At 50.2% G+C, this 22,994-nt stretch overlaps 1 protein-coding gene across 1 annotated transcript in view; it reads right to left on the reverse strand.

Moving 5' to 3' along the window:
• Positions 1–22,994, reverse strand: part of wwox (WW domain containing oxidoreductase) — a 119,087-nt gene that overhangs the window by 63,948 nt on the left and 32,145 nt on the right. The window contains exons 6-8 of the mRNA XM_079743090.1: positions 15,661–15,749; positions 8,328–8,513; positions 3,720–3,984 (exon numbers count right to left, since the gene is read on the reverse strand). Coding sequence (XP_079599216.1) covers positions 3,720–3,984; positions 8,328–8,513; positions 15,661–15,749 — 540 coding nt within the window. The remainder of the gene's footprint in view (positions 1–3,719; positions 3,985–8,327; positions 8,514–15,660; positions 15,750–22,994) is intronic.

Here is a 22,994-nt window from a genome sequence, read left to right on the forward strand (position 1 = left end):
TGAAAATCCACCCCCCTGGGGGAGCCCGGACACCCCATTGGACCAGAGAACCACCACACCCCCCCCCCCAAACACACACACAGACACACACACACACATGTGCAGACGCACACACAGGTGCAGACGCATACGCACACAACTCCTTTCCTGCCTTGCGTGTCGCGGTGGGCAGTGGTGTGCCCGAGACGGCCGCAGACCGATCTCCGGTCAGGTCTGCGCGACGGTTCACTCCAGGGAAAGCATCCATATCCATACGGAGACACATAGAGGCGGATCAGAGGGCTGAACGGGGTGCTGATGAACAGGAGGACGATAGGTCAGCTCACTGAATGCCACCAGCGGGTCATAACCGTACCAGGTGACAGCGACCTGGTACGACGACGTAATACCGCCGAAGCGCCGACCCCGCCAACACACAGCTGTCATGAGTCAATACGCACGCTGTACAGCAGGTCTTTAGAAAACCCTGAGGCGATGATGATGATGGTGATGATGATGGTGATGATGATGATGATGACGAAGGTCTCCTAGGCCAGGCTTAGCACAGAACAATGTAAACTGCAACAGAACACAATTTAAAATACATGCTGCACACTGACACACACACACACACAGACACAAACACACACAAACACACACACAGCGGGCAGATCATTTAGCGCTGATAATGGCGCTAAAGGAGAGAGGGAGAACTCCCACTCTAAACACGGCGCATTAGAGAACGGGCGGAGACGGCGGCCGTCTGATCTCAGATAAGCAGATCAAGGCGCGGGGAGGGGAACATGATGTTACTAGCTGATAGTTTGGCTGATTAAAATGTCATGCCTCTTTATAGATGCCTTCCCCAACTCAGCAGAATTGAATCTGCGCCATACATCAATGGCAGAGGGCTGTGCTCCATGATAATAAAGATTTCTCTTTTTTTGCCTCTTTTTTTGCTTTGATGCTAATCCACGACAAATACGAAAATCCTAATGAGAACCCCAAAAAAAAACTTTTTGCAGCACAGTGTCATTATCTTAGAAAAAAAACATTTTGATGAACCGTTCTAACTGTTGGTTTGTCCCGTTAATAAAACATGAGGAGCCTTTCTAATTGGAGGGCGGAACGGCCAATAATCAAAGGTGTGACCGGACACGTCGGTAAAACCTCCTTCACCACCGGCACCCCTCACACCACCGGCTTAAAAAGAAAATAACATTTAGTCCGTTCTCCATATTGTGGACAGCGTACGCCTGTGCACGTGCACGTGCGTGCGTGTGCACGTGAACGCTCAGTGTAAAGCGCTGTGTGTGTGCCCCCCCGTAAATCAGAGCAGCGTTTTATATGAGATGGCGGTTATTTGTGCGAGAGAGACACACGGGGCCAGTGATTGTTTTTTGGAGAAGACGTTCTGCTTATGTTTGCATCCCAGAACAATCTCAAAGGATCCCGCAAGCGTACGCAAGCAATTAAAGCGATAGCATCTCGGTATTCCCGCAACCAATAACTGAAATAATATCACTGTTTTATTAAGCCGTTAATGTGGGGGCAGAGAGGAGGCGTTTTGAAGAGGATACTCTTTCAGGGGTCTTATCAACCCACCACATTTAAATAAGAGCAAATGCTCTGCACTTAAAGGTGTGCCTGAGTGTTTGTGTGTGTGCCTATGCCTGTGTGTGTGTGCGTGTGCATGGGAGGCTGGGTGTGTGTGTGTGTGCCTGTGTGTGTGTGTGTGTGGGCCTGTGTGTGTGTGTGTGTGTGTGCCTGTGCCCTTGTGTGTGTGTTTGTGTGTGTGTGTGCGTGTGTGCATGGGAGGTTGGGTGTGTGTATGTCTATTTGTGTGTGTGTGTGTGTGTGTGTTTGTGTGTGCATGCGTGCGTCAGTGCACACGTTTGGCCTTTATCAGACACACACATTAGCCCCGCTAATCGCTATGTCAGCAAGCCGGAATTTAATTACCAGATCTACCTTTGTCCTTTAATATTTACAAACATCTACACTCGTTTTAATTAAAACCACATGTTGGAGAAAATACAAAAACGAACACAACCCACTGCCCCTGTTTCTGAAGGAGAACCGGCACCGCTAAACGAGCTGCCCACCGGCCCACAACGCTAACCCCCCTTCACCCCCCCTTACGGGACTCACTCCACAACCCCACGATTCAAAAGTGCATTTTAAACATTTTTCAAGGTCCTTCTTTTGGGGGGGGGAGAAGAGGAGGAGGGGGGAAGATTCACCATTCAGAGGACAAAAGCAGATCCATAGATCGTTTTATTTTGTTTGCTTATTGCTGTTTTGGTGACGGTGGGTTGGAAGTTCTTCACGGTGTTAGACGGTTGAGAGGTAAGGGCGGAGTGGGGAGCCGTGAACTTGAGGAAATGTTCGTCTTGGCATTTAGCGAAAGGCTCCGAGCAACGGTTCATCTCTCGCCGTGTCAACGAGAGAAGAGACAAATGTGGGCCCGGGGGTGGGGGGTGGGGAGGTCTGTCAGACCTGATGGATCAGAACAACCCTCCAACATCCCCCCCCGACCCTCAGTGAAAACACTAAATTGATAAAGGATGAAGAGTAGCTAATGGAAAGATGTAATAGTCAAAGGACAGCCTGCATTAGGGCTCCATGGAGCCTAAAGGGTAGAGTGGTCCCGATCCATCCGGGGCGTCCCGAACAGGGGGCGGCAGCTCCGTGCCCGCGCTAAATCACCCGCTGTTGGCTTTTATAGGTAATCTCTGAAGAGTGTATGAACGTTAACCTCAGGCACATGGCTCTCATAACCGTCTCTTATTCACCTGGAAACGTGCACAAATACATAGCTGAACACACACAAGCACACACGCGCGCACACACGCGTGTGCGCGTTCGCACTTGCGCGCACACACACACATGCAAACACGCACGCAGACACACACACACACTGAATGACAGAGGACACCGGGAGATGAAAGTACTGGGTGTTCATATGTCTCATTGGCATTCATATGTACTGGATGCATGAACAGATATATTCTAAGCAATCATTGGTATAATACGTATTAACCAAGATTGTATGCGTTGATATGCTTTAATTATTAGAATGATTAGTGCGATAGGACAAAAACATTCCACCCTGACCATGTTCAAACACTGCGCTGGTGCCTACAAACCTGCTCGACACAGCGAACCATTCAAAGGACAGCGCCTGATCTTATGTGGCTTAGTGGCATTGACCCAAAGACAACATCACAGCACGGACACACACACCGCACACACACACCGCATCAGGCCCACAACACGCCAGCAGTCGACCCTCTGGAAGAGGACGTGTGTTCACTGCACAGCCACAGGGATGAAGGCAGCAGCGCCCTCTGAGTGTGAACCCCCTCCTCGGCTGAAGAGGGGGGTACACAGAGGGACAGGAGGGGCCTCCGAGAGGGAATGAAAACAAACACGCTAACACGCACACACTCTATCTGAGAGAGAGAGGGGAGCCTTGCTCTCTCTCTCTCTCTGAAACGAGCCAGAACAAACACGCCACTACACACACACACACACACACACACACACACACACACACGTGCATGTTAAAAATGCATGCACCCACAAATAAAAACTCAAACCACTCTTTCATCACGGCGACCGAATTCATCCTCCCGGGGTAACAATCGAAGCGACGTCAACCGAACAATGGCCGACAAAACAGACAGCGGAGGCGACCCCGGCCATTGACTGGAAGACGCTCAAGAGACGACCCTTACCATGGACTTGGTGAAGGGCCGGGCCAGGGTGAAGAGGAGGGTCATCAGCCACCAGCTGCGGTGCAGCGCCGTGTACATCATGTTCCCAGGATGCACCGCGTTGCAGGAGACGCCGTACGGGGAGAGGCGGCGGTGCAGCTCGGTGCTGAACAGCACGTTGCAGAGCTTGGCCCGGTTGTAGGCCAGCATGGACCAGTAGTTGCTCCGCTGGGGGGACAGCAGCTCCAGGTCCACCTTGCCGCAGGAGTCTACCAGGTCGGTGAACCTGGGGGGCGGGGGCAGAGAAGAGGAGGCAGAGGTGAATGGAACGGGGAGGCAGGGTGGAAGCTGAAGGCTGATACAACGCTCGGAAAACAGGGAAGTGGGGTGCCCCGGTGACTCAGCGGGTAGAGACCCGGGTTTGAATCCTGCCCGTGGTCCTTCGTCCTCCCCTTTATCTCCCATTCCTTCCATCTATCTCACGCCATCATAAAGCATACAATTGCACTCTTGAAAAAAAAATAGAAAAAACAGGGAAGTGGTCGGGCGGCTCTGTGGCTCCACCCCCCGCTGGGCTGTGAACCCATGGGTCCATTCCAACCCGGGGTTCTTGTGCTCCATGTCGTTCTCTCTTCGTTTTCCTCTCTTCACTTTGAGTCCATAAAAGCACGTATGAAAAGTATAAGACAGTATGAAAAGAACAAGGCCCGGATTACATTTCACCTGTCAACGGCACCCTGCGTGTGGGGGCATCTGTGTGTGTGTGTGTGTGTGTGTGTGTGTGTGTCTGTGTGTGTGTGTGTGTGTCTTTGTACACGCCACATCTGCGCGTGTGTTTGTGTGTCCGTATGCGTGCCACTGGCTGTATACAAATCAAAAGGCGTGACATGATGTTCTTTAATTGCCTGAGACAGAGCTGTTAAAGTCCAGATGTTTGACAAGGCCTCCTTAAACATTACACCATTCACTGTGTTCTGTCACAGTCACACACACAAACACACACACACACACACACACAACCACAAAACAACAGTCACACAAAACCTCCCAATGAACAGCATGTATGTTTGCGCGTGTGGGTTTGTGCGTGTGGGTTTGTGCGTGTGTGTTTGTGCGTGTGTGCACCCGTCAGACACCCTGAGACTGCAAACCAGCGGAACACATTCTACATATTAATCCAGTCATTAGAAAACAACCACTCAAAATGTCACCTGGCTTCCTTGTTGTGATTTTACAAGCTGGCTGCGGCTTGTTTACCGTCGCCTCCCGCCATATCCTTGCTCGGCTAAATTACAGCATCTGCAGGCTTTTCATTTCATGTGCTGCGACTTCACAACTACTTAAGCAAGTGGAGGTTGATAAATCAATTCTGTAAAATGCCCAGAGCGGTTGCTTATTTTTTGTTGTTTTTAAGTAACCATGCCATTAGTTGGTAACATGTTGGTTAACATGTCGTTGTGGCACCGGGGCCTGAGTTACACGGGAATGAGGTTTTTCATTTCGTCCATGCAAAGAATTGAGCATGAGGACACAGATCTGAGCCAGTGAAATGTATGTTGATCTCATCAATGAATCAATCATACATGTACTGAAGAGGATATTGCCGTTTCGATCTCCTATAGAATACTTTATTGAGGACTATGTGTGGAGCAGACTAGATCCTGTGGCGCAAGTGGAGGAGGAGGAGGAAGAGGAGGAGGAGGGAGAGGAGGAGGAGGGAGAGGAGGAGGAGGAAGAGGAGGAGGAGGAGGAGGAGGAGGGAGAGGAGGAGGAGGAGGAGGAAGAGGGGGAGGAGGAGGAGGGGGAGGAGGAGGAGGAGGAGGAGGAGGAGGAAGACACCCTAACAGGGTGTCCGGTCTAATTCCAATTCCAATCCCAGCCTCTGTGTGGGAGCTGATAAAGTGTCCATCCATTACGCATGTGTCCATGTCTCTGTCCCGCCCGTACCTTAGAGGTCAAGGGAAGGGAGCTTAGGGATTACAATATGCTTCTGGGGTCGTAGGTCACACGGCACTTGTGAAGCGGGACTAAGTGAATAAACAGGAAATGGAGTCCACGTGCGATAGAAAAATAACCCCACACACAAAAAAGGGAGTGTTGAGGGGGGGGAAACTGACTTGAAAAAAACGCAATATAGAGTGTGAAATGAGGTGGACAGATGCCATGCGAGATAGAGACCATTCCAGGCTCTCTCTGTTCTGTGCTGCTGTGTAACTGACTCTGTGGTCCGGCCCGTAGCCTCTTTGATGAGGACTGCAGGGGAGTGCAGATGTGCAGACCAGCCCGGTATCAGTGCAGCTCCATCCTGACCGACCTGTCCGCTGCCAAAAGGATTCCACGGCAGCAATACAATAACTCTCTTGCGACGGATTTATTTCCTATTTTTTACTGTGTGAGCGGGGTCTTTCATCAATCTGCCCGAGTCAATACGCACTTTAGGATATGTCATGTGATTTCTTTGGCGACTCGCGCGCGTCTCCCCCGCCGTGGCGAGGGATAGCCGTGTGTGCCGTGACCCTGGCGAATAAGAGTGTCAAATCGTGTCTCTACGGCGATCGCCGCTCCGCCGTCGTAACATAACTCACGGCGTCCGCGGGATGTTTGATCTGCTAGAATAACTCAGTGGCAGTGCCGGGTCACTCTGCCAAGCGCTAATCAATCACTCCGATCTGTGGTCTGGCCTGGATCGATGGAGGTCCGCTCAGCGCACACACACACACACACACACACACACACACACACACACACACACACTGACATAAACGTTCACAGTCACAATGACACACACACATACATATATATATATATATATATATATATACACATTCACAATCTCACAAAGACACACATAGACATACGTGCTCACAAACATATGCACACACACACACACATATACATTGACTATCAAACTATCACGCAAATATATTTATATACACATTTACACAGACAGACACACACAAACGCCAATACATAGAATACATACTCACACACATACACAGAAATAGATATGCACATTCACAATCACACACGCACACACATACACGCATACACATACAAACATTCACAATCGAGGACACACATGGACGCACACGCATCCACTCAAACACATGCGTACACATACACAGACACACACTACCCTCACGCACCGTCTCTTGATCACAAAGTGATCGAGAGCGGATCGATCCAGAAATAAAAAGCAGAGCATCATCACGTCTGTCGGGGGGAGGGGAGTGAAGGGCGAGAGGCCGAGCGAGAAAGGAAGCTGAGGGAGAGAATACAGCAGAGCCACATACATATATATATATATATATATATATATATAGAAACTGATGGCAGAGAGGTGGAGATGGAGCAGAAGGGGCTGAATCAGGGTGTGTGTGTGTGTGTGTGTGTGTGTGTGTGTGTGTGTGTGTGTGTGTGTGTGCCTGTGTGTGTGTGTGTGTGTGAGAGAGTGGGGGGGAGGGGGTCAGAGAGAGAGAGAGACGGCGTCAGAACAGAAATGGGATGAGAGTAAATTTGGGCTGATCAGTTCATCCATCATGTTGATGATAGCTTTAATGTAAGCCGACAGCCCGTGTGGGGGGGGGGGGGCTGTGTGAGTGAAGCCGTCATGTCATGACAACACACAGCCGTTGAGGCTGATCTATCGGCCCGGAGTGGGGAACTAGCTGTGAACTTATCAGTGATGCTGGGGTTGGTTGGAAACGCTTGAGACCCGGAGACTCCAGAAGGTTTGACGCTTGAATGCCTCCGACTTGATACCGCCGACGGGTTCATCAGCTCCCAGTGATGCATTGAGGATTAGGAGTCATCATACCAGAGTATAAGTACTTTCACTTTTGGTACTTCTTAGTTATGTGTGGGAAAAAAAGTTAACCATAAAAATGACGCTTTCCTTATTCCTGGATGGGATGTTGAAGGGAGTCGTGTAGGAATAGTTCGCTGTAAGCAGTAGCGACCGCCAGAGCCACGAAGAGCACCTCGGCAGCCATGTTTGTGTGCAGCACTGCAAAGCGTCCGCGGTACGGTAGATGTTCTGTAGGTCTTAAGGAGGATGGTAGATGTTCTGTAGGTCTTAAGGAGGACGGTAGATGTTCTGTAGGTCTTAAGGAGGACGGAAGATGTTCTGTAGGTCTTAAGGAGGACGGTACGGTAGATGTTCTGTACGTCTTAAGGAGGACGCCCTGCCTTCTCAGCAGATCAAGACCCATGGGCCACACTTATTGCCGACTAATTTCATGTGTGCGTTGTTATTTTTACAGACGATAGGAGCCATGATACAGAGCGCGCCTTCAAAGCGGGCCACGCTCCTCGTTTGCAACCAGGTAGACATTTCCGGGGGGATAATCCACATGACGCACATGTGTTCCTCACTCTGAACTCAACCCCACCAAACCATGACCAAAACCATGACCAACATTCTTAAACCTTGTATCCTACTTTTTGAAACACTGTAATATAAAATACAGCATTGTAACTAAATGTTGAATCTACTCGCTACATTTAACCTCAACAAAGCCCTTTTAAAGCTCCCATGACATGCCAGCAGGTGTGAGTTTGATTAGCCGTTGCAAGCCCCTCATGGTACACAGGTGAGCTCTGAGGACGTCCCCGTCCGCCCCCCCTTACCTGTGGGACTCGGAGGAGACCACGATCACGCGGGCGGGCGCCGACCGCCGCAGGACTTCCTGTAGGCCCTGCACCAGCAGGAAGTGGCCCAGGTGGCAGATCTGGAAGGTGGACTCCAGCCCGTCCTCCGTCAGACGCCACGGCTGGGTGCACACAGCCGCGTTACACACCAGGACGTGCAGGGGGCTGGGGGGGGCAGAGAGACAGGGTGGTTAGGGACTGGGGGGGGGCAGGGACACAGGGGGGTTAGGGCTGCACAAGGACCCCATGTTAGGCCAAAAAGGACCTCATGTTAGGCCAAAAAGGACCTCATGTAAGGCCAAAAAGGACCTCATGTTAGGCCAAAAAGGACCCCATGTTAGGCCAAAGAGGACCTCATGTTAGGCCAAAGAGGACCTCATGTTAGGCCAAAAAGGACCATATGTTAGGCCAAAAAGGACCTCATGTTAGGCCAAAAAGGACCTCATGTTAGGCCAAAAAGGACCCCATGTTAGGCCAAAAAGGACCTCATGTTAGGCCAAATTGGACCTCATGTTAGGCCAAAAAGGACCTCATGTTAGGCCAAAAAGGACCCCATGTTAGGCCAAAAAGGACCTCATGTAGGGCCAAAAAGGACCTCATGTTAGGCCAAAAAGGACCCCATGTTAGGCCAAAAAGGACCTCATGTTAGGCCAAAAAGGACCTCATATTAGGCCAAATTGGACCTCATGTTAGGCCAAAAAGGACCTCATGTTAGGCCAAAAAGGACCTCATGTTAGGCCAAAAAGGACCCCATGTTAGGCCAAAAAGGACCTCATGTTAGGCCAAAAAGGACCTCATGTAAGGCCAAAAAGGACCTCATGTTAGGCCAAAAAGGACCCCATGTTAGGCCAAAGAGGACCTCATGTTAGGCCAAAGAGGACCTCATGTTAGGCCAAAAAGGACCTCATGTTAGGCCAAAAAGGACCTCATATTAGGCCAAATTGGACCTCATGTTAGGCCAAAAAGGACCCCATGTTAGGCCAAAAAGGACCTCATGTTAGGCTAAAAAGGACCCATGTTAGGCCAAAAAGGACCTCATGTAAGGCCAAAAAGGACCTCATGTTAGGCCAAAAAGGACCTCATGTTAGGCCAAAATTGGACCTCATGTTAGGCCAAAAAGGACCTCATGTTAGGCCAAAGAGGACCTCATGTTAGGCCAAAAAGGACCTCATGTTAGGCCAAAATGTAGTTTTGTAGTTTTTCGGCATTCAACAGTTAGAAAAGTGAGGAGGGTCAAAACGATGCAGTCAAATGTTTTATAGAAAGGAATGCATCTGATGTTGTTATTGTATAATAGAATGACAAAGCATAACGACACAGTAATAAGCACTCTGGGGAGTCAGGAGCCTTGGTGCTATGCTCTCTAGACGCTTTTGTGTTCCTGAGAAATCACTACCGCTGAATATATGACACGAGGCAACGGGACACGGTTTAAGTATAAGTATAATACATTTAAACAGGATCTGAAAACTCAATTCAAAACAAACATATCACAGAGAGATTCATCCACGACACACCTACAAAATATTTCGTGAACAAAACGTCAAAAATGATATTAATACGCATGTCAAAGGCAGCTCATGAACTCTTTTTAAACAACACTTTGGTGTAGTTTGTACTTCCTGTAAGTTTGAATCACTGTAGCTTCATTCAGCTGTACTGTACAGTGACTGTAGGATAATTGCTATCCCGCGTGGCCGCCTAGCCAGGAGGGTAAATAGACTCCACACATTAAAACCGGTTTGAAGGAACAGAAGGAAATCGACAGACCAGATTACGCAACACCGCCATGGATTTGATGGAACATCATTTTCTGATGGTTAATGCACACCGTGATAACCCTGAATTACATGATTACAAGTAAATTATGGATTCCTGTTGGCCATCATTTCAGGTAAATCTAACGACCCTCCATCTATCCATTTGTCATGAGCTCACCGGACGTTGAATCAAATTTGGACAATAACATTTTCTGAGGGAAAAAAAAGAGTGCAAACTAAGTTAATCTGTTTTGATGAATTGGGGAAAAGGGGGCTCCAGCAGGTTCAGTATGTAGAGGGGGGTCTACTTATGACATTAAAGGCCTGGAAGAAAGAGAGAGAGGAGGAGGAAAGGAGGGAGAGGAGGAGGAGGAAGAGGAGGAGGAAGGGAGAGGAGAGGAGGAGGAAGAGGAGGAAGAGGAGGAAGGGAGAGGAGAGGAGAGGAGGAGGAGGAAGAGGAGGAGGAAGGGAGAGGAGGAGGAGGAGGAGGAGGAGGAGAAGAAGGGAGGGATAAGAGTAGGAAGGGAGGGAGGGGAGGAGGAGGAGGAGGAGAGGAAGGGAGGGAGAAGAGACGGAGGGAGAGAGGGGAGGAGGAGGAGAGGAAGGGAGGGAGAAGAGACGGAGGGAGAGAGGGGAGGAGGTGGAGGAGGAGGAGGAGGAGGAGGAGGAGGAGGGAGAAGAGACGGGGGGAGAGAGGGGAGGAGGAGGAGGAGGAGGAGGGAGAAGAGACGGGGGGAGAGAGGGGAGGAGGAGGAGAGGAAGGGAGGGAGGAGAGACGGAGGGAGAGAGGGGAGGAGGTGGAGGAGGGAGAAGAGACGGAGGGAGAGAGGGGAGGAGGAGGAGGAGGAGGAGGAGGAGGAGGAGGAGGAGGGAGAAGAGACGGAGGGAGAGAGGGGAGGAGGAGGAGAGGAAGGGAGGGAGGGAGAGGAAGAGAGGTGTCCGGTTCCAGAGTGTTATCGGTCCAGTAGACCTCAGCAGGCCCGAGGAGACACCGACGGCGTAACGCTGATATGATACAGTGGTTTCCAGGGCGACCTCCCCCAGGGTCTGACAGCTACAGGAGACGCTGAATGGAGCTGGCGGAGAGCCAAGGAAAACAACACTATCGACGGAGATCCTAAAACCCTTTCATAGCCATCCTAAAACCCTTTCATAGCCATCCTAAAACCCTTTCACACAGAAGGCCAAGGAGGGGAGTCTCTCCCGCAGACTGTAAATAAATATGAAGGTAGCGTCTGTTACGTCACCCGTTATGAGGTCGTTGATTTCACGCTACTGCCGCTGCCATTGCTTGAAATTGTCGGCCCATTGAGGGCGGGGATTGAATGGCCGCCTTGCGACAGTCTATGGCCAAAACTCATTCATATTCAAAAGTACCTATCTATAAGGATGGTAAAAGGGTCACTGGTCGTTTTGCACTCACCCGACACAAACAACCTACAGGCCCTGAGAGGAACTGCACGTTGGACTACGTGCACGTTGGGCTTCAGAAACAGGCGGTTTGGCTGCCGCTCTGTCACAACCAAACCATAGAACCACAAGACACACGTCAGACACTGAAGGCCCTGCGAAAGGTGGGTTGAAACGATGACCCAAAGTAAAAATAATAAACTCATTGGTATCCTTACAGAAGTATCGATTAAGCCTTTCCAAACCTGATCATGTGACTGTGACACCGCTTCCTTGAAAACATATAAAGGAACCTCCAGACATGGTTCGAAACGTTCCCCCGATCATGTGACAGCGAACAAACATGGCAGGATTGGTCAGGGGCAAGGACAAATCCTTGTCGGGTGACAGTGTCGCTTCACCGAGCTCGGAAACCACGGTAACAGCCGAACAACCCAAACACACGCCACCAATTTTTAATTTCTTCCATTAGAATTAATTATGAGGCCGAAGGCAATTTGTGTACCCTGTGTTTAAGACTGCCTACCGGATTAATTAAAAACTGGATGCTGGAAAATTAATGTGTGGATTGTTATGCCTTGCTATAATGAGCCATCCCATGCTATTACAGAGGAGTAGAGTCTGCGATCACCTTCAGGCCTCCCAACACATTGGGTTCATTAAGGAGCAAAAAGCCAGTCACTTACAAGTCAACTTACTGGAACTACAGACTGCCCACGTCAGCGCTTTATCAATGCAACACACGCCTCTTTCAGATATTTACATTTTACATCGAAAACAACTGGGTCACGGCCGCTATGGTAAAGCTACTGTAAAGTATCAAGGAGACTGAAAGGGCTGCTACTGCAGTTTGTCTGGGTGGTTTCCAGGCAAGTCTCAGTTGCAAGTCAGGGAACCTGGATATGTACAAACTGTGTATAGGACACAAGGCAGATAGAAGTAGTTTTGTTCTTAAGCGAAGATACAAACAAAAAAAGGGCCGGTTGTATTAAGATAATATTCCGCTGCATGAAGATAAGAAGGGTTTTAAACTTCCACTGAATCAATGGATGCAAATATACAGACCTCTATGGTGGTTGCTTCCCATGATGCACTGGTTTCCCCTAGCTCTACCACGGGAGAACACTGCGTACATGTAAGGGGCGGGATTGAGCAGCTGAACATGGCTTGTAGGCTCAGAGAGCAGCGGTCGTATAAAATTATAAAATAACGCTCGCAAGGCAACATCAAAGTAATATATAATATACCGGTATGGCGATATTGTCTCAACTACATATCTCTTTCAAAAATATACCGGTATAAATTTTACTACCGGTTTATCGCCCAGCCCTACTCCTCACCCTGACCTTGCTTAAACTTCACAGCCTCTAAGCATCTTGTATCCACCCAAACACTTCAGAGTGACGCCTCAGCCGAAACACCCTTAATCCCAAAACAAATGAGGACACCTAAGAAATACGCAACTACTACTTCAGACGCATCATTGGATCATCTGCAAGAAACAAAACACCTGTCCAAACACAAAAGGGCGTACCACTAAAACAAAACAAGCGGAAAAACAGAAAACTTTGTGGGTGGGACGCCCAGCAGAGAGGAGAGACCCGCCCCCCGCCCCCCCAGCGAGCTCCGCTGAGTCTGCTTGCGGGGGTGAAGCCTGTTAATCCAACTGCCCACCAGCTAGTCCCTCTCTCATAAGCGCGCGGCTAATGAAGGTCTTTAATAGGCCTAGCGCCGCCGCTCTCCGCGCGGTCCCTCCCTCCACATTAAGGCGTCCTCAGGGCTGGTCAGAACACAGCGCTAACAGCCACACCGGGAGGCACGAGCGTGTATATTTACCTGGAATAACACCTCCCCCCGGCCCTGACCCCTGACCCTGCTGATGATGAGGGCCAGCAGGAGTAGATTGCCTGGGAGAGCGCAGGGCTCCGGCGCTCGTCATTAACGCCGCGGCTTTATTAAAAAGGTAAACACCGGGCCAGTGGAAGTACGCGCGCGCGCGCGTGTGTGTGTGTGTGTGTGTGCGTGCGTGCATTTTTCTGTGTTTGAGTGTGAATATGCATGTACGTGCCTGTGTGTGTGTCTGTGTCTGTGTGTGTGTGCGTGAGCACACACACACAGACACACACACAGGCACGTACATGCATATTCACACTCAAACACAGTTAAATGTACATTCATTCATGGATTCATGCACACACAAAGCGAATGTTAAATGTAACAGATCCAGGCTAAAAGGCTTCCTTCAGCAGTGCATACTTAATTAATATACGGTCAAAATACTGCAATTAATGATTTAACACACAGCACACTGTGCTTCCACGACAGAAGTACTGCATGTTTAAAAAATACAGTATAACATAACGTAATTCAAAATAAAAGGTGACGGCCCAGCTGAATAATAAAAGGTAAAGAGTCTCTTGTTAAAGAGTAGAACATCGTGCCGTTTGATCAATCACAGCGCACAGCGACTCTGCACAAATGTCAATATGCAGGCCGTTTTATTTCAGACGACAGCCGACTAAAGCAGAGTGAAGGGAGCAAGGGCAGGCTGGAACCCATTGCCTTATAAAACACTTAAAATAAAGCAGAGGAGGGAAAGAAAAGGAACAAAGGAAAAGACGAAAGCTCTGATTACATTTTACCTGTCAATGGCTTTGCAGTGTGTGTGTGTGTGTGTGTGTTTGATTATGTATGTTTGCACAAATGTGTATTTATATTCACAAAGAGAGGTCAAAAGGTCTGCGCTCATAATTGCCTGTTTGTGTATGTGTATGTATGTTAGCGTATATGTGTGGGTTGGTGTGTGTGTGAGATTATGCAAGACTGTTTAGGCGTGTGTGTCCGTGGTCGTGCATGTCTGTGCGTGCGTGCGTGCGTGCGTGCGTGCGTGCGTGCGTGCGTGCGTGCGTGCGTGCGTGCGTGCGTGCGTGCGTGCGTGCGTGCGTGCGTGCGTGCGTGCGTGCGTGCGTGCGTGCGTGCGTGCGTGCGTGCGTGCGTGCGTGCGTGCGTGCGTGCGTGCGTGCGTGCGTGCGTGCGTGCGTGCGTGCGTGCGTGCGTGCGTGCGTGCGTGCGTGCGTGCGTGCGTGCGTGCGTGCGTGCGTGCGTGCGTGCGTGCGTGCGTGCGTGCGTGCGTGCGTGCGTGCGTGCGTGCGTGCGTGCGTGCGTGCGTGTGCACATGTGCGTGATGCCTGAAGACATGCGTGCAGTGGTAATAGAGTGGTGGGAGACTGGGACAGCTGCCCAGTGCCATTCCCAGCTCCCAGCTCCCAGTCTCCACTCTGCTCTGCCCCCCTTTCTGATGAGAATTAATGTACTCCGACGTCCCAAGGGACCCCCCGCCGACCCCCACCACAACGTGTCGTACCCCAGAACGTTGGGCCCCAACAGTACAGCTAATGAAGAAATACAACCCTCAGAAAGACAGACAGACACGCGTGCAAACAGAGAGACAGACGGAAAGACCGCCATCGACACAAACACAGAGCTGGATAGACAGACAGACAGCGAGAACGGCAGTCGGACAGCCCGACAAGAGAGACAACGGACATCTACGCAAACAGGGAGGCAGGCAGCCAGACAGACTGACCAACCGTCAGTCTGTGAGAGAGAGAGAGAGAGAGAGAGAGAGAGAGAGAGAGAGAGAGAGAGAGAGAGAGAGAGAGAGGGAGAGCGAGAGAGAGACAGAGAGGACAGCCACCATGGCGTTTGGCTTTGGCCCATGACTCGTGCCCTCCACGGCCAGAGTCTGCCCCGGGGCTGCCATGGGCTACAACTGCCCTACCTCTCCCCATGGCCCACACTAGCACCTGTGTTTGTGTGTGTGTGTGTGTGTGTGTGTATGTGTGTGTGTCTAAATTGACAGGGTAGACGAGCCGATGGAAAGTCATGCGATCGGCGAGGGAGACGACGCACACGCCGTAAGAGCTGACCGCCATATTTAACCCTCTGCCGCCGTCGGGTTCCAATGCTCGACCAAGGTCAAAGAGACGCACCCCCGAAGGCTGGGACCACGAAGAGCTCCTCAGCACCGTGACGAAGACAACAACGTGTGACCGCAGCGGAGGTGAAGGACGGCTGTCCGAGGGGCGTCGCTCCGGACTGGGCCGGGGGTCATCGAGGGGTCAGTCTGGGGATCTACTCACATGCCCTTGGCCTTGAACGCCTCCGTGAACTCCCGGACGCCGCGCAGCGAGGCCAGGTCACACATCATGGCCTCCACCCGGGCCTTGTGCTGCAGAGAGGAACACATCGAGGCACACCATGACGTCATTTGTACAACGGGACCGTCAGGACAAAGTCATGCAACGCATCGGAGGGTAGTTTCCTCTTGCATGAGGAAGACTTGATTATCACGGCTCCCACGGTGGAAGTGAGACGGTTACAGGAATGGTTGGGACGCAGCCATCCGATTGTTTAAATTAAATCATCACTTCCTATTGCATAGCTTCCCATGTCGTGTGTGTCTGTGTCTGTGAGCGTGAATTTGTGCATTCATGTGTACATGGATGTGTCTCTGTGTGTCTGAAGGTGTGTGTGGGTGTGTTTGTGTGTGTGTCTCCGTGTGTGCACATGGACGTGTGTGCATGTGTGTGCGTGTGCATGCGTGCATGAGCTTGTCTGTTCGCACCAGAGTATCTTGTTGCAGACCATATGTTGGGAGACAGGAGAGGGAGAGGAGAGGAGCAGAGAAAGATAGATGACTGAAGAACTGAATGCATAACTGCTTTAACACGCTATGCCGAGACACGCTAAATATTCATCCCCTCCTCTAGTGATTGCCTGGAAGACAAAAGCTTCAGCCATCACACCGCGACCAGGCAAGAGGAATCATACTTTCTTTCTTCACACCCCCGATTTCTGAAGCTTAACAGAAGAGAGCCTATTTATATTCCCGGCTCCCTGTCATTTTATGTCCCTAAACAAGCCCTTAGGTCCTGTTCCGCTGGAGTCTTAAATGTCCCTGTGGTACTACAGACAGTAGAGAGGTAGCTTTCACTTACTACGCCCCACAAAGTCAGTGAAGCTGACTTTAAGGGCTTTATTCTTTTTTTGGGACCATTGCAAACATGTTTACCATTTGGCTGATAGAGCCTTGTACTTTTGTCTTTCTTCCATCCTTTTCCCCTCCACCCTGAAGATATATAATGAACTTAAATGTAAGATCGCAAAAACATGACTTAATTGCTACTGTGATTGAAAATTGCCATGCAAAGTTTCCTAATGATTTGTCTCAGGAGTATTCTAGACGGGTCATCTACTGCAGGCCTGTGAAGCTCTTGGAGATTGTATTTGCCACAAAGTCCTTAACCAAATAAACATCGCCCGTCTCAATTTCCCATCTCATCTGCGAAACGGCAGGTCAGCCGAAACCCGCCGGCCATGCCTCCGTCCGGGCGTCCGTGCGTCCGTCGGCCCATCCGCGATACGCATGATACAGATCTCTCTATAGCTTCCCCTTCCTCTTCCTTCCTGAGCGGGAGACGTACACATTCTATATCACCGTGACATACGATCACGCGTGACCTCAGCGTGTAGCAGGCAGGGCATGGAGCATGACTCAGGCTTACGCTTTGACATCACAGCCCCACCGTTATCCCCCCCGCCTCCCCAGGGAGAAGGAGGGAGAGGTTTGTTCCCTGAAGTCCCGAGCTGACTGTGGGCCGGTTCTGGAAAACAACCGTTATTCCCGACGCTCCATCTCTGTTCCGTTTACATCTTTCTCCCGGGGGGGGAGCGGGGGGGACGCTGTCAACTCACATTACGCCCCCGAAGAAGACAATTTCAGCATTTCTCTTACACACACGCACACACACACACACGCAAACACGCACCAACCAGCCTTCTGCGCACATGTATGCTCAGAACATGCCCACACCCACAGACCCACAAACACACACACACACACACACACAGACACACACACACGCGCGCTAGTCCCGTGGGCGTCATGTGAGATTGTCGTTTTGGCCACGTGTGGGTCTTCCCGGGGAGAGCGCTACACGACACACCCCAGCGCCTGGCGTTGGTGAGCCCCGCCCAACGCCAGGCCTTCAGCATGACTTCACCGGGAAACAGAACTTATCAGGCGTTCACACATACCTGCACGGCCCTGGGGTCTGCCCCCATCTGCACACACGCACCGAGGTGCACACACACATATGTATGAGCACAGGCACATGTGCACACACACACACACACACACACACACACACACACACACACAGACACAGACACAGACACACACACACACACATATCCGCACGCACGCAGGCAGAAACACACATGCACAGAAACTCACAGAGAAATGCTATCGGAATGGGATGTTTTGAACACAAACACAAGCACACGTACGCACGCGCCCATACACACACACAAGCACGCACACACACACACACACACACCACACATGTGCATTTGCCATCGGAATGGGATGTTTTGACTCAAGGGTAAAACTACACTATCATACCATCATCTATGCCTGGGTTATTCTCTTGATGCGCCTCTACACCATTATATAGATGATATTACATGGCATTAAAGAGCTGATTATGGCCATTATAGACATGATTTTAGGGTACAAGTGTTATATGATCCGACGAAAGCTGTAATCACAGATGAGAAGAAACAATTGGCTAGTTTAATGACTTTTCAATTTAAATACACGCTACAAAGTCCGCCACACACACACACACACACACAGACAAAGACACACACAGACACACAATCAAACACACTGAACAGACACTCAAAAGGCTTTCTGAAATGCTGAATTGAAATCAAGAGAAAACCAACACACGCCTATTAATTTACTGTAAAGGTCACACTAGTAAATACATAATTACTGGCTCAGAATAAAACTCTGCAGGGCACATACCCCCAGTGTGTGTGCGTGCGTGCATGTGTGCGAGCGTGTGTGTGTGTGTGTGTGCGTGCATGTGTGAATGTCAGCGCATGCAGCGGAGGAATGAGCGCGCGTGTCACACAGAGCAGCCGCTTTGCACCGAGTGTGGAGTTTATCTCTCCCCCTCTCTAGAGAGGAGGAGGAGGAGGAGGAGGAAGAGGCGGAGGAAGAACAGGAGGAGGAGGAGGAGAGCGGGAGCAGGGATATAGGCGCGTAAGACAAAAGATGATGGGGGGGGGGGAGCAGGCTGCCTCCGCCCACTGCAGAATAAAGTCTTGTGAAGAAAATAAAGTTTATTGCCTGGAAAGAGGAGGAGAAAAAAAGCATGTAAAAATCATTAAAGCGATAGAGGTGAACAATTAGACAGATGGCCGGGTTTGGGAGACGACGGGGGGGAGCAGGAGCGGAGGAGAAGGAGCAGGAGACGGTGGTGGAGGTTTACGAGCGGCCTGGCGACTCCTGGTCTGTTTCAAGGGCGAAGGGGAACGTGAGATCGGGAGAAGCCTCTCTGGTTAACGCTGGAATCGCTGAGTGGACACCCCTACGCCCGGGGTCCACCATGACAGGGAGCCCAGCGCACGCTCGCCTGCACACGCACACACGCACACGTATACACGCACGCACACGCACGCACACACACGTATACACTGACGCACACACACACACGCACGCACGCACACACACACACACACACGCATACACGCATACACACACACGTATACACGCACACACACACGCAAGCACACACACACGTACACACGCACACGCAAGCACACACACACACAAACACGCACACACACACAAGCACACACACGTATACACGCACACACACACACGCAAGCACACGCACACGTATTCACACGCACACACAAGCACGCGCACACACACACACACACAAAACATATACATGCATGGCACCAACACGCATACGCCAGACAGACAACAACAAAAATATTTTGACACACATCTAGATATAGAGCGACATATATACACAAATGTACAGTCGATAGAAAATATAGATGGATATATAGTATCTAGACACACAGATATACACACATAGGGCGATGTACACCCAACTAAATTCAGACGCACACTAGCACATGCACACAAACAGACAAGCCGCTTCCGACCACACATACTATGTTGACCAAAGTTGCGACGCCAACAATAACAACAGAACAAAAAGGAAAATACCAAGGTCAACGTGACCCTGCCACATCTCAGCAGCCCCGAGAACAGCTGTCCATAACATCACATGACCTTCAGGACTTCATGCCACCAGGGAGGGAGACACAGACACACACACACATAATAAACAAGAGGCTGCTTGAGGAGGAGAAATGTGTGTGTGTTTGTGTGTGTGTGTGTTTGTGTGAAAAGGAAACATAATAGTCTCAGTATCTGTGTGTCCCTCTGAGAATGTGTTTGTGTATGTGTGTGATTCCCTGTGTGTGTGCTTCTGTTCACCTGTGTGCGCGTGTGCGTATGTGTGCGAATGTGTGAGTGTGTATGTGTGAGCGTGTGCGAGCGTGTGTATGTGTGAGCGTGTGTGTGTGTGCTTCCCTGTGTGTGAGTGTGTGTGCGCAGGCGCGTGTGTTTGTGAGCGTGTCTGCGTGTGCATGTGTGTGTGAGTGAGCGTGTGTGTGTGTGTGGCTCTCCCTCTCTGAATGAGAAGTTGATCAGGCCAGTGGATTATGATGGAGAGGTGGGGGGGGGGGGGGGGTGGGGTTGGTGTAATACAATTAGAGCTGGGGCTATCCAATCCAATCAAATGAAGGGGGCTTTAGAGCGGGGGGGCGGGGAGGGCTATCCTGCTCAATAAGTAAGACACCGGACCACTCTGGACCAACAAACACACACACACACACACACACACACACACACACACACACACTCTGCTGATCCCTCTAATAGTACAGAAGCCCCCCGTAATGGACGCAAGCGAGTGGAACCGCCAAATAATACACTGTCTTAATGCACTCACACTCACACACCCAAGCACTGATACACACACACACAGGCACGCTGATACACACACACACACACACACACACACACACACACACAGGTGCACGGATACACACATCAACTCACGGTGAAAGCACTTAAATGGCAACACTTCTGGCCTTAAACAGGACTGAAGGTGATGGTCCGGGTGCCAGGAGAAAGGGAGTCAGAGGTTGGATAAAAAAAGAGAGGGCTTCTCCTCCGCCTGGACCGAGAGCCTTCAGGACGGGACGGACTACAGAATCCAGGGGTGAGGGGGGCAGGGGCAGACATTATAAGGAAGAGCGGTGAGAGAGAGCCAGAGGGAGAGAGAGAGAGAGAGAGAGAGAGAGAGAGAGAGAGAGAGAGAGAGAGAGAGAGAGAGAGAGAGAGAGAGAGAGAGAGCAAAAAAGAGAGAGAGAGCGAGAGAGAGCGAGAGAGAGATGGGGGAGAGAGAGAGAGAGAGAGAGCGAGGGGGCGCAGTGTGAAAGGGCACCTTATGAAAGCAATTAGAGAAATGACTTTGAGTCCCTTCTTCCTGCTCGACAGATTAGCCCCCGTCTGGGAGCAAGGAGGGAGGAGAGGACAGGAGGAGAGGAACTAAAATCTCTGTGCCCTTGTCCACGCCACGCTGGTCTAACAAATTGGTCATCAGCTTTTAAAACTCTGTTATCAGGGAGAAAAAAGAAATGTGTTTGAAAGTGTGTGTGTGTGTGTTTGAAAGTGTGTGTGTGGGGGTTTGTTTGAAAGTGTGTGCGTGTGCGTGTGTGTGTGTGTGTGAGTGTGTGTGTGTGTGTGTGTGTTGTAATGGGAAAATTATGTTTTCAAATTCTGTTTCTGTAATTTCCATTTGTTGATGATGCTTTTTTGCTGACACCCTTGGGTTGCTCAAGAGTCAAAGGGTCTAACTGAGAAGTCAACACTGTGAAACCCACATTATTATTGTCAATGATCAATACGAATACTGTACTTAACGACAGAGTTTCCTGTATTCTCATCAAGGAGAAGAATGCATAAGGGGATCTCTGCTCCCTCGTGCCCGGTATACCCCAGGCATAAAGGTTAACGTTAGATGTAAGGAATGGTAGACGGAGCTTACATGATGAAGGGGAAACACCATGATGGATTTTTCCCATCAGACATCATGTGTCGAGCCGAGCTGACCTCAACACTTCTGAGACCTGTGCCACTGTATAAGAAGTCCTTCTTTTGTCAATGCATTGGACTTCAGCTTGCACAGGTCTTGGAGCGGCAGATGATGATTTCCAAACGGGCGACCCTGCGGAACTCTTGGAGAGACGCAGGGGGAACTCCCATCCAGGCCTTAGATTACTGTATGTTACGTTTTATTGTATGTTGCAATAATAATAATAATAATAATAATAAATTCAATTTATATAGCGCTTTTCTCGTGCTCAAAGCGCTTTACATAGGAGCACAACAATAAACAAACAAAAGGAAATGTGATGTTGATGGGGCTTGGGTTGGTGGGTGATCTAGGGGTAGGCGGAGGAGAAGAGATGGGTCTTGAGGTGGGACTGGAAGATGGTGAGGGACTCGGAGTCACGGATATGTCTGGGGGAGGGTGTTCCAGAGCCTGGGAGCTGCCCTGGAGAAGGCTCTGTCGCCAAGGCTGCGGAGTTTTGATGTGTGGGTGGAAAGGAGACCGGCTGAGGAGGTGTTGCATGACTGTTATTGGGTACTCTTTATTCTACCCAGTTTGGTCCGTTTATGATTGACTTGGTTCCCGAATTTCCACCACAGTGTGCGTGTGTGCCTGCGTGTGTGTGTGCGTGTGTGTGTGTGTGTGTGTGTGTGTGTGTGTGTGTGTGTGTGTGTGTGTGTGTGTGTGTGTGTGTGTGTGTGTGTGTGTGTGTGTGTGTGCGTGTGCGTGTGCATGGTGAGGGTCCAGTAGGGAGGGTTCATTCGAATTTACCGGTAATACATCATTCTGTCATGTTAAATGATGTTGGCTCATAAATACCAAATGATCTCATCTCTACCCTGGTGAACGCACACGCACCCTGCACCCACAACATGGCAACACACACAGGAAACGGGCACTATCCCTAACAGCAACGCGGCCCAGCAAGTCAGACGACAAAAAAACAAGTGTGGTGTGCGGGTCAAAGGAAACAGACCCCACGCAATCGTAGGTCAGTCACATCACAGCACACCAACGCATGCATGCATGTGATCCTCATACTCTAGGCCTGCACACACCAACAAGCAATGAGATGCATGCGCGCACGCACACGCACAAACACAGAAATAAACACATGCAAAAACACGCATTGCCTACAACCCACGTGAGCACACACACACACACAAACACACACAATTGCAATTAATAGAAAAGGCAGGTCTCTGGCGAGGGATAGAAAGTGTCTGATCAGCACATGCAGACAGAATATGCAATTTCCCCCTAGTTAAGTCTGTATTAAATTGATTTCTTCTTTCTCTGACATGGGCCGGATTTCTCCGCCTGCTAGCGAACGCGGGATAATCTACAGGTTTTCCCTTCCCTGAAATCAAGTTACAAATCAAGCAGCTGGGGAGGGGAGAGAAGGACGGAGATGATTTTCCAAA

Source organism: Pollachius pollachius (genome assembly GCF_949987615.1).
Source record: "Pollachius pollachius genome assembly, chromosome: 9".
Taxonomy (NCBI): Eukaryota; Metazoa; Chordata; class Actinopteri; order Gadiformes; family Gadidae; genus Pollachius; species Pollachius pollachius.